Source organism: Nannobrachium achirus (assembly GCF_963921795.1).
Source record: "Nannobrachium achirus genome assembly, chromosome: 15".
In the NCBI taxonomy this organism is placed as follows: domain Eukaryota; kingdom Metazoa; phylum Chordata; class Actinopteri; order Myctophiformes; family Myctophidae; genus Nannobrachium; species Nannobrachium achirus.
This window is the reverse complement of record NC_137822.1, coordinates 52,199,900-52,212,743: the sequence shown is the minus strand read 5'-3', so window position 1 is coordinate 52,212,743 and position 12,844 is coordinate 52,199,900. Positions and strand designations below refer to the sequence as shown.

General features: G+C 40.2%; 1 protein-coding gene across 1 annotated transcript in view; it reads left to right on the top strand.

Annotated features, from left to right (window-relative positions):
- Nucleotides 1-1,795: 1,795 nt before the first annotated feature.
- The window catches only part of zer1 (zyg-11 related, cell cycle regulator), a 34,371-nt gene continuing 23,322 nt past the window's right edge, over nt 1,796-12,844 (top strand). Inside the window, exons 1-3 of the mRNA XM_080742444.1 lie at nt 1,796-2,218; nt 7,217-7,549; nt 8,114-8,264. Of these exons, the coding sequence (XP_080598570.1) occupies nt 7,383-7,549; nt 8,114-8,264 (318 nt within the window). The 5' untranslated portion in view covers nt 1,796-2,218; nt 7,217-7,382. The remainder of the gene's footprint in view (nt 2,219-7,216; nt 7,550-8,113; nt 8,265-12,844) is intronic.

Sequence of the window (12,844 nt, the reverse complement as noted above, 5' to 3'; positions counted from 1 at the left end):
ACACAAAATAAGATGAACAAGGACCCTGGTGTAAACAAGTTGTGTTTATGTACTGTACTGTTAACTGTATTGTATTATTAACTGTTTTGAGGTTCATATAAAACTTGTGGGCCGCACTAACATTAAACTTTCATATTAAGGTGAGGGCCACAAAATATCGTCTCGCGGGCCGCAAATGGCCCCCGGGCCGCCAGTTTGAGACTCCTGACATAAATATATCTACGTTCCATTGCACAAAAGTACCCCTATCGGTAAGAAACAAATTGACCGTTTTAACTGTGATTATAATACAATATAAATTTGTATTACAACTATCCTAAATTATATTACACTATAATGGATTATAACTGTGATTATAATATAAAGTATTAATGTATTACTATGATAATTATAATACACTATAATAGATTATAATAGTGGTTATAACACAATAGAATCTATTATCATGTATTACAACTATATCCTGGTGGTCTAAATGAAAAGTCAGATGATTAACTTAGTGTGCAACATTGTTTTCTCACTCAACAGTAAACAAACCAACATAAAGTTTAGTGTATCTGCAAATTTCTAAAGTGACAATTTAAGGATGTATTTTGGTGTCCTCTCTTATTTAAGGCCATGCACTCTTATTCTGGCAATGTCAACATTAACAGGCCTGTCAGGCAATGAGGGACCGGTATTCCTGGTGATGCCAGTGGTGATGTCATTGGCATCGCCAGTGGTGAGCACACCTCATGACGTCTCTTCAATCTATCTATCTATCTATCTATCTATCTATCTATCTATCTATCTATCTATCTATCTATCTATCTATCTATCTATCTATCTATCTATCTATCTATCTAATCCCAAAGAGGATTTTAGACTATGGCAGTTGCCAGTTGTACTAGACATTTAGTCATAATTTTGCCTTTTACTTTTTGGAAGCGGTGATGCCAGTGGCTTGTGCAGAAGAAGGCCATACATGGCCTACTTGTGCAAGCCACAAGTTAACAGAGTGCATTTCTAGTTAACAGGTTGTAGGCTATTCATATACTGTAGGCATGATATAGGGTGAAAAGTAGTCATAGTAATGCATTGGGGAGTCCAGGGGGTCCATATAGTGAAATTATAGGCCTGCCCTATGGCATCAAAATAAGTTTGATCTCTTTAACCCTAGACACCGGCTATTTGAAAATAACCAATTTACAAGCTCACAATGTCACCACGTGACAGCTTGTGTGCTTGTAGATTGAGTGATTGACTATTGAAAAAAGAAAAAAGGAAAACAAAATAAGTTTATATTTTAGAGATTTTAACAAAATAAATCTGGGGTGATTGGAGTCCCTGGCACAAAAAAGCTTGCCCGGGGCCCAAACTAGTGATCTACAAGCTCTTTTCACTACTTCTTAATTAGTTTTTACTTTTTTCAGGAATTTCTTAGGTGTGTTTGTTTGTTTTAAAATGTATTATTATTATTATCTTTTGAAATATACATATTTTTTTTTATAAATGGAAAATAAATAAATATATAGGAAAATAATTTAATTTTTACTCGAGTCGTGAGTGACCCATACAAATTGGCTCATGACCCTCAAATGGGTCTCGACCCACTGAACTTGTACTGTACTGTACTGTACTGTACTGTACTGTACTGTACTGTACTACCTAGGCTCATGTGGGACCCTTCGAAGCTTCCAGACCTGGCAACCCAGGAGAAGCAGCCAGAAGCAGGAGAGAGAAGGAGCAGAAGGAGTAGAAGAAGAAGAGGAGGAGGAGGAGCCTGTTGTTTGTTGACATCGGTGGAGGAAAAAAAAAGCAGCTCTCTGGATGAGTGAAGAACAAACACCGATCATGGAATAAAACACAAGAAAACAACAACAGCACACCATAACCAGAGACAGATCGCACAGACAGGTCTGATCGCACTGAACAGAGACGGACAGAGTGAGAGACACATACTCAGCACAGCAGGGTAAAGAGACCTTCACTTACGCTGGAGAGAGAGAGAGAGAGAGAGAGAGAGGGGGGGAGAGAGAGTGTGTACATGGCTACCGATGGCTACTAGCTAGCCTGTTGTAAAGGACACTGTTCTGATCCAAAGTCTATACCTTGATGGTTGATGGATCAAAGGTGCTGAACCAGTAGGTCTGATCACTGGAGTGTTCTGGAGCTGTTCTGAGCGCTGTTCACAAGCAACAGCACCGCTACCAGAGCTCTGTTGTGTTAGTGTTGTCATGTGAGTATCTATATGCTGCTCTGTAGCTAGTGGTGGTTGGGGAATGTCAAAGTATTATGTGTCTCTGTCTCTTGACCTCACGTTACATTAACATGGGGGATATTCTGCCCGGTGGCGCTGACAGTTCCAACGGTGAGTGTTGGAATATATCCGATACATTTAGTAGTGATGTCAAAGTAAATGGATGCGGACGATGCACGAATGTAAATTCTGATGATCATCTGAGTTTACAATTTTGGCAGCCAATGTCAAATTGTCTGCATCTATGTTCTGGCATTACATGTAAACTGTCACTGTTGTGGTGATGTTCATTGTCCAAGAATGTAATTTGATCTGAAGTTATTACACTGTAGTGGGCTCAAAGTAAATGGATATAGGCCTATAGAACTCACTCCAAATTCTGACCTGAGTTAACAATGTATGCCAGATGTCAAAGTGTTTGCATCCATTCTGACGTGTAACTGTAACTATAACTGCTGTGGTGATGTCAAAGTAAATGTAACCGGTCTGACTTGACATTACATGTAATTATAGCACTGTGTCAAAGTCTGACCTGAAGTTAAATCTGAAGCCAACTGTGTCAAAGTAAAAACAATATTGGATCTGAAGTGACATTACATGTAACTATAGCTTTTGTGCTGATGTCAGAGTAAATGTACATAGTAAGCTAACATTAATACTGATGACAATACTAATATATCCTTTATTACTAATGTTGATTGCCTTTTATGTCGATTTCCTAATGTCAAGTTTCTATTATAAGCGTCAGTCATTCAACTCTTGATTTCATTTATGTTAAGTAGCAATAATAGACTACAATGTGGAAACACTGTCAAAAGTAAATGTACAAAACAACATTGGCATACCTACAGTATCAAACTGTTCTAAAAGTAGGCTACTCATTATGTAGAATGGTCCATTTCACAATTATTATTATAGATTGCAATTACTAGTCAATTAAATGAGTAGTTCACCCCCAGAATGGCTTTTTTTCTATTGATTTCTCACGCCATGGAGACTTGAGTTCAATAATATTTTTTGGTATTTGTCACATTCATAAGAAAATAATTTGATAACAATAAATGTACCCCCATAGATTCCGGATGGGGACCCAAATGCATGTGGGTCCCCATCCGGAATCAATGAGGGTGAATTTACTAAAATAGACATTTTGTCTTAGGAATGCGACAAACACAAAAAAATATTATTGAACTCAAGTCTCCATGACGTGTGTAATTCAATAGAAAAAAAGTCATTTTGGCGTTGAACTACTCCTTTAATGTGTTCATCACACACGTGGGGCTGATTGTAATGTGTGGCTTACCCTATAATAATAATTTATCAGGTAATCTAAATATGCAAAGAAGTAACTAGTAACTTAAAGGACTACTTCAACACTTTTAAACCTATAATTGGTGAACTAATGTTCACAATAAAACAGCACAATTCTTGTCTTATTGGTCTGTGTCTCTGGGCTGTGGGCAGTTCAGAAACCGTCTACCAGTGACATCATCGTCTGGCACATCCAAACAACAGTAACACAAACAATCAAGTTCACAGATCATAACATCATCCTGATCACACCCATTGATTATGTTAATCAATGTTAGGAACCAGTTCAGTCTGGCTGTTTTATATCTACTATCATTTGAACAGTTTGAAGATACCGGCAGCCTATCAGCGAAATAGCAGAGCTGTGAGCTTTTAGATCTGCTATTTTAGACAGGATTTAATAGGACATACGTGGTATCATATATTTACTAGTTTTCTTGTTCATTGCATAATTAAATATTATATATATTGAGCTGTTATACTTAATTACATGTTTTCTTTAACTTTTTATCTATCAAAACGTTATTTGTGTTTGCATTTCTTTCTTGAGCTTATACATAAAATGATCTCAAATAGAAAATGTAATCAAATCTAAAGTTTTCCAAATTGATTCGAATTCTGCACTTTTTGTCAAAATATGAGTGACAACATTACAGGTGGTCTAAGACTCTCCACAATTGAGATCAGCATCAAACACAGAAATCTGGCATCGATCGGGCTAGGCCTGGGCGGTATGACTTCAAATCAATGTCACGATTATTTAAACATTTTGCCTCGAATATGATTAATGAACGATCATTGTGTGTGAAAAGATGTGCGAAAATAGCCCATCTAAAAGCTACACATCGCATAGTGGCATGTTGTGAGCTTGTAGATTGGCTATTTCTGTACACCAAGACTGTACAACAAAGTATAATACAGGATCACGTGGTTAATCTGACAAATCGATTTAGTCGATTATATAAAAAAGATAAGATAATAAAGGATTTGTATCGATTCGGTAAAATAAAAGAACAAAACAAAATATATCAAAACAACCTTCTTGATTATTGGATTAATCTACTGTACATGAGCAAGATTAAGCCGGTTATTGGTTCTATGAATAAATATACATTTTGATATATGTTTGTTTAAATAATAATTGCCCAGCCCTAGTCCCCAAACTATTTTGAGGGGGTCCCCAGATGATTAACTTAATGTAAAACATTGTTTTCTCACTCAACAGTAAACAAACCAACATACAGTTTAAGTGTATATAGGGCATCTGCACATTTCTAAAGTGACAATTTAAGGACTTTTTAATACCTCTAAAATGACAAATTAAACATTGGCCAAATTGTAAAAAAAAAGGCAGAAAATGTGAGAATAGTCGATCTACATGCTCACAATGCCTCGTGTTGCAAGGCGTTGTGAGCATGTAGATCAACTCCACTCTTCAACTCTTAGCGCTCGTGATGATGGCGGCCTTTCATTGCCCAACTTTAAATTTTATTATTGGGCCTTCACGCTCCGCCCCCTTTTAAATTGGTTTAACCCAGCAAATAAGGTTTCTTGGAGAGAGCTTGAGGAGAGTTTAGTGCAGCCTGTTGAATTGAGAGATCTTATCTATTCAAACATAACTACACATCAATGCAAAGTTCGCTTTGGACCTATCATTTCTCATTTAGTGGCAGTATGGAGGGCAGCTGAAAAGATGTGTAAGATTGATTGTAAATGGAACTTATTTTCCCCAGTGTTCAATAATCAAAGACTTTTAATCGAGGATCGCCCCATTCGCTTTCCAAGGTGGAGGGCTAAGGGGATTCGTACATTAGGGGACTTATTTGATAGAAATGGTTTACGACCTTTTCGAGATTTGTGTGACATCTTCAATCTGCCTGGAAATACCCTTTTTTTCTACTTCCAACTGAGAACGTCCATGAGGACCTACGGGGTCCCATGGCAAGCTCCCCTTAGACTGCACCCCTTCCATGAGTTTATCTGTGATGGTAACAGAACAAGAGGTTTGGTTTCCACCCTCTATGGTTTTTTATTAGACTGTAGTTATGGGCCCCTATCTGTTGATACTGTTTGGAGGAATGATGTACCAAATTTGGACCCTGACTTTTGTTGGGACACAGTATGGTCTAACATTAGGCTATCTTCTAGAAATCCAGACCATCAACAAATTCATTTAAATTTTGTTCATCGGACTTATTTAACTCCCCGCAGACTATGTGCTATGAGGATTTTGAATAATCCCAACTGCACTCTCTGCGCCTCAAATAGTATTGGTACCTTCCTTCACATGGTTTGGGAATGCCCAAATGTGTCGTCATTCTGGAATATGGTTGCCTCCAAACTTTCAACTATTTTTAGTATTAATATCATATCTTCTCCTTCTTTATTTTTATTAAATGACGTCTCACAGTTGCAACTAAACAATATACGCAAGCGCATCTTCTTTGCTGGATTAACGGCGGCGAAGAAGATGGTAGCTACGCGGTGGAAACCTCCTCATACGTTAACGTTTCGCCAGTGGGCCTTGACCTTTCTAGATATAGTATATTTAGAGCAGTCGATAGCAAGGTTACACGGAGCAAAAGAAGAAAACATTAATATGTGGTCGGACATTGCAGATAAGCTTAAGGCTATGATTCAAGAAATCACTATATAGTGGTAACAGCCTAGCACAGGCATGCACTATTGTACATTCCGTGTTGGTCCGGGGAAAGGGGGTGGGTGGGTTTTCTTTTCCTTTTCTTGTTTTGCTATTGTTTGTGTTGTTTGTCTGTTAATTGCATTTTTCTTTTGATTAATGTTTTACTTTTTCTTGTTCTATTCATATGTATGTCTCTAATTTCATGTTATGGAAAATAAAAACAATTGATAACAAAAAAAAAAAAACTCTTAGCGCTCGTCTCAACTCGCCTCAACTCTTAGTGCTCGCCAGGTTGGGGGAGTCCCCACTCCCAAGTTAAAATCAGGAGCGTCAATTGGGTATGGCAGGGGTATGCAGCTTTTAGAGAAAAAATAACGCACATCCTCCTGTCTTTGGTGCTGAGCTATAACTGACAGTGCAGTAATACTAAGTACAAACAAGGTAGCCCGCACTCACTTTTGGTTGCTCCAATTTTTATTTAGCAAGCAGCAAATAGACGTTTCGACCAGTGAGGTCTTCTTCAGTATAACAGGGTTATGCAGCTGCCATACCCTGGGTCCAGGGGAGAAAATAAAAGTTACTTTTAAATATAAATCCACGAATGTCTCTTTCTGTGCTGGTTATTATGTTGTTAAATTACAGTAAAATAACTACAAATGCAAAATTTAACAAAATGCTCACTTTAATAAGGTATTATAATTATATTCTCCACACTTGTATTCTCCCCATCTTGACAAAATGGTATATTCCCAGGTTCTGCAGGTCAGCTGCACAGGTGCAATGCATTAGCGTTAATTGTGGCACGTTTACTAACATGCTGCACTTGAACAACCGTTCCAGGCTGCCATATCCAGCCCAAGAAACCTTAGAAACGGGGGACAAAATAAAATAAATGTATCACGCCTGTTGCGCCTTCGCACGCGTGCAAGACACCAGTCATGTTGCCATACCTTAGCTTTTCCTGAACTGACGCCACTTGTGAACCACTGCTCTAATTAAGAACCTTTTTTATTAATGTTTTCTAGAATTGTCGTCGGTGACATCGTCGCCGCCGCCGTCGCACCCCCCACCCCCCCCCCACCCCTCTGGCGAGGCGAGGATCGATCCGCCGCTTGGGCGTGCGCGCGTGCACCCCTCCCCCCTCCCCTACCCTCCTCCCCTCCCCTCCCCTTCCCCGGAGCGGCCACCACCATGGCGTGCAAAGCGGAGGACAACCCGGACACGCTCATGACGCTGTGCACCGCCTACTGTCTGAGGAACCTCCGCAAGACCATGTGCTACCCGGGCAGCCGCGGCAAGCTGTGCCTGCGCTCCGACATCTTCCTGCCCAGCGAGATCTGCGACAGGCTCGTCAACACGTACGCAAGTCCCACGTCAACACGCCTAGCGTTGTTCCTCTTATCTGTGTTTCACAGCCCGCCGATGTGTCGTTTTATGGCGATGCCGCTGTATAATCGTCCGTTATTTGGTGTTTTTTGATGACATTGATACAAAACAATTGTATTTATGCATGATTTCCACTACTTTTGTGCGACACTTTTGTATGATGAAGTAGGGCTTTAATTTACGAAAAAAAAACATACACATTTGAAAGATAAAAAGGTTCCTGCCGGACAGTGACGAATATAGCAACATAATGTTTTTGTAATTCTTGAATAGATATTTGTCGTTTTTCAGAAGGCGTCGTTTAGGATTTAGAATGAGTTTTTTTTAGAATTGGCATCGGTCCTAAATGGCCTAAATTCCTAAATTCAAGGCGGCTTCATGAATGACAATAATCACATTGAAATCGATTTAAACACTCTTTTCGGTTTCTTGAAAAGAAACGATCCATTCTATTTGAGCGAAACATCCCGAATTACTGGTTTTGCGTAAAGTGAACTGGTGTCCTTTGTGCGTGCCTGTGTGTGTGTGTGGAACAGGTACACGGAGCTGGTGCACACGGACAGTACCTTTGAGCCCCAGGAGGGCTTCTTCCAGCTGTTCTCGGACCCCCGCAGCACCAGGCTCACCAGGGTGCGGCTGAGGGAGGACTTTGTGCGAGACAGAGACCTGGAAGCCATCCGGAAGCAGGTCAGTTACTGTCCTATAGGCACTTCAACTTCAACTTTATACCATTAACCCATTTAGAACGGGTACACATTATCGTGTATCATTATTTCATGCTTTAACTATTGAAAAATAGCAGATATACAAGCTCACAGCGCGGCACCGAGTGCCGCACTGCGAGCTTGTAAATCTGCTATTTTTTAAAAATCGTGAAAATTCGAATTTTGACCCGATTCTATAAGTGCCTTTTGAATCCTTCTAAGGTTTTTTGAAAAACCTATGTTTCTGTGTCATAGCCATCATCAAATCTGGCTAGCCATCATCAAAGAAAAGGTCCTTTTCGCTTAACTGGAGCTCAGTTTGTCCTTGAGAGACTACTATGTCAGTGGTTCTCAAACCTTTTCATGTGAAGCTCACAACGCGTCGCGACGCTCCAAGCGACAGCTTGGAGGTCTGCTATTTTCGATATTTCCACCAAAAGGCCCTTTTACAAATCTCAGCCCCTGCCTCTCTAACGTCGGCTATTTTCGGTGTGTGATACCACACTGAACTAAGCATAATAAACAGAGAGGACAATTCTTTCAACATGAGACGGCTGCATTCAAGTTCAGGAGAGTTTGGTCAAGGCAATTTCTCTTGAACGCTGCCTTCAAGTATGGCATGGAAAGAGGGCATTTGCATTTCTTTCACCATAGTAAAAAACTGCATTAATGGTCTGGAGAGGTCTACAGACGGATAAAAGGGCAGGGGCTCAAGCCCCCTTTGATGTCTATGTGTCTACGTGCCTGCCTATAGGCACTTCAACTTTATACCATTAAGACCCTGTGAAACAAATGTTAAACAAAAAACAACACATTAACATTTTGAGGCACTTGTCCTTTGGACAAGTACATTTCCCATTGCACTTGTCCGGGCACAAAAGTCACTTGTCCGGATAAAAATGAGACATTTCACAGTCATTTCTTTCTTAAATGCATGCATAGGAGTCAGACAATGAAATAAAATAAAAAAAACAAAAGGACTGCTAATGACCTCCCTTGCTCCCTCCACCCTCCACTCCATATTATCATCAGTCCATAGTCTGCATACAGCACAACGCTGCTAGGAGTGTCACAAAAAAGTGAAACCAAGAGCCACTTGTAAAATAAATAATAATAATAATATTTTTTTTGTTATTAGGACAAGCCTTAAAGGACAACTTTGTTTTTTACAACAAGGGTTCATGTTTTAGATTGTAATTAAAGAATATATAAAAGATGAGTGTTAAAATGTTTTTATTTACTTCTTTCTATCGTTTTAGAGATTTTAATTATTTGATTTCAGTGGCTGTGGGCATGCGTACAAGTGGTCTTTTTACACAGAATAAGCCCATTCCAAAGATACAACACAACCTTTTGTGGTTAGATGTGACTTATGGGGCCTAGTAGTGTTACTGTAAATAGCAATAAAGAAATTGCTGGCTTATTGTGTCTAAAAATACATATTTAGCCACTTGTACGCATGCCCCCATGCGTACGCATGCCCCACATTTTATCACGCTACACGTGATAAACTGATAGAAATAAGTAAATGAAAACATTTTAACACTCACCTTTTCTTTGCTCTAATTACAATCTAAAATATGAACCCTTGTTGTAAAAAACTGAAGTTGTCCTTTAACTCATTAACTGCCAAAAACGTGAATCCCTTAAAAATCCCGTTGTACCACCCTGCCACGCCCGTGAATCCCGTAAATAAAAAAAAAAAAAAAAAAAAAAATTTTTTTTTTTTTTTTTTTTTTTTTCAAAATTTTTTTTTTGGACCCCAAAAACGTTAGTAGGCATGATAGCGATCGCGAAATTGCTTGTTTAACCCCCATACAACCCCCATACAACTCAGGTAGCAGACCTCCAAGCTCACAACAGTGTAAAACATAATGGCTGCTATCTCATGAATGCCTGAACGGATTTCCATTCGGATTTTTTTGTTTGAAAGCTGTGAGCAATGTGGACACACGTGGTGCATTATCTAGGCATGGGTGTGCATGATCCGTGCACTATGAATTACATGGAAGTCTATGGAGACGAATGGCAGTTAAAGAGTACGAAGGTATTGTTAAATGGCAGCATATGAGTTAATGTCAAGACCTCTTCTAAATCCTTACAGTTTTCTGAAAAATGTGTGTTTCTATATCAGTGGTGCTCAAAACGTTTTCATGTCAAGGACCCCCAAAATTCCACACATTTGACATTTGACATTCAAAAGATTTTTGTCCACGATGTTTCAAAAATACATGTGAGTGCAATCAGTGCATGTATGTCCAAGTGCCTATTGGTGCAAGAAAGGGTCCTTGTAGCCAGGGCAAACACTTCCATGACCTTTTCTAGATTTCCAAGAGGGCCCTGGTCCAGAAAAGGATGGAACTTGGGAGCCATTGCGGTTGTTAACACTTTGTAAGCCACGGGGAGCCCCTTAATGTTAAAACCGTAGTATATCGCACATCCCAGCAAGGAGTCTCAGCCACGCCGTACTTTCCCGGACTTTGTCATTTGATCCGAAAATCGGCGATCGTCTAACCTTCCCTAGTCACCGCTCGTCCATCGGTGGCTCGTGGGTGCTCTGACATGAACAGAAGTGACTCTCATGGCCTCTCCTTCTTCAGCCTTCCTTCCTCCCACCCACTTCTTGTTTTTAGCACTAGCAGAGCTGGAGTGCTAGGTGCTAGGCTATCCAAAGTGGACACATCGACTGTTCAGTCACTCCTGGACTATATGCATGGATCGTTATGCGCGCGGATCGCGCACGCGAAACGCACAGGGAGATCGATGCTCGGCCAAAACCACCACTTTATCCCAACGGAGATCGAGAAAATCACGGTGAGCTAATGACCTGGGGGGGGGGGGAAAGAAAAAACAACGGCGCTGTCCAAGAAGGAGGGGCGGCGGGCTCATGTTTATAAACATAATATTATGTCTCAGATCACAATACAATAATAGAAATTTCACGGCTAATCTACCAACCACCATTCTATTTCGGACGGCAAAGGGTTAATAAAGAAAAGGATGAATCTAAATAACATTTCACAGCATGTGCGAACAAGTAACTCCTATACATTTGTATAGTATGCCTGGCAACTGTTAAAACAAGGAATGAGGAGTGCTAGGAGGGTTGAGGTGGAGTCACAAGAGGTGAGTTACAGGCTGCGGTAGAACATGGGGAGCCAGGAGGGAGAAAGCCTCTATCAGAGTCCAGGGTGAAGAGCTATTCAGCGAAAATTTTAGGTGTAAAGCTATCCACCTAAAGTGAGAAAATAAGTGGAGGCCATCATAGTCAGTCACGGTGAAGTCCTATTCACCGTGACTGACTGGGTCTAGATCGACCAATCAGTGAACGGGGTGAAGAGCCTATCTGTCTGAAAGTAAAAACAGAGAGATGTGTTGGGACTCGCGGTGGAAAGCTCTTCACCGCGAGTAATGGCGTAACGTTGTAGTTTTATGACTCAAAAAGACTACACCGCGGTGGATAGCTCTTCACCGCGGTACCGACTCTGATAGGGGCTGAAGAGTCTTCTAGGAGCATGTTTTCACTACAGTTCCGGAATTGTTCCTCCCCAGAGTTTTGTTTTTTTGGTGTTTTCACATGCCCTCATTGGCAGCAAAAATGCTGGTATAGCCGTAAAATACATCATTTTCACTAAACCATTGTGGCGGCATGAAAGACCAGTGTTGCCAGATTTTGTGAGAGGAATAAGCAACCAGGTGCACGAAAATAAGCCCCAAAAAGTGATATTATCTAGGCCACTATTAGCTACTTGAAAATTGCCGATCTACAAGCTCACAACAAATAAACCGCAACCAGCAACTATCGATATATACAAGCAACTTTATGGAAATCAAGCCCAGAGTCGCTTATAATTAGCAGACATGGCAACGGCACCACACTGGCCGCTTTCGTTGTCTGTCTCTCTTTCTGTCTCTCACCCTGAACCCTACAAAATGTATTTAACAAGGTACAAGACATATTCTTCATGCAACAACAAATAAGGTTCATAAAGGACCCCTGATGCAACGTAAACACTTTTAATCATCACACAACGACGAGAAACTTTCCAACTTTCATCACAGCATAATGAGCGTATGGCATCCCAGACTCTCGTTCTCCAGACCGGACGTATATCAAAACCACACAGCTTAATTAAAATTAGGCTAAAATAAGTATGAATCATGAATTGATCTAGCAATAGATTGCATTTTTCAGCACCCGCGGCCGTATAGGCTGGAGAATGCAATGGATTCTAGCCTAATAATTAATCTCCTTATGCAAGGTGAAGCTGTATTTTGTTTCTATCATATTCCTTTACATTCAGATTGTTTTTAATCCCAAATACAATGCTTTAACTGTTAATATTGGCTCCTTGCACGCACCTGCTTGTCAAAAAAAAGTCAAAAATCACGGTATGAGTTTTCACTGAAGGAAAATTTGTATTCTCCCGGTACTTTCAGCTAAAATTACTAGGTAGTTTGCCGTGACATCTCGGACGCCAAATCTTCCGGCACACAAAATAAGTGTCCGTTTTCACATGGCGTGAATTTCAAAATTGCCATAACTTTTGAAAAAAAATCCAG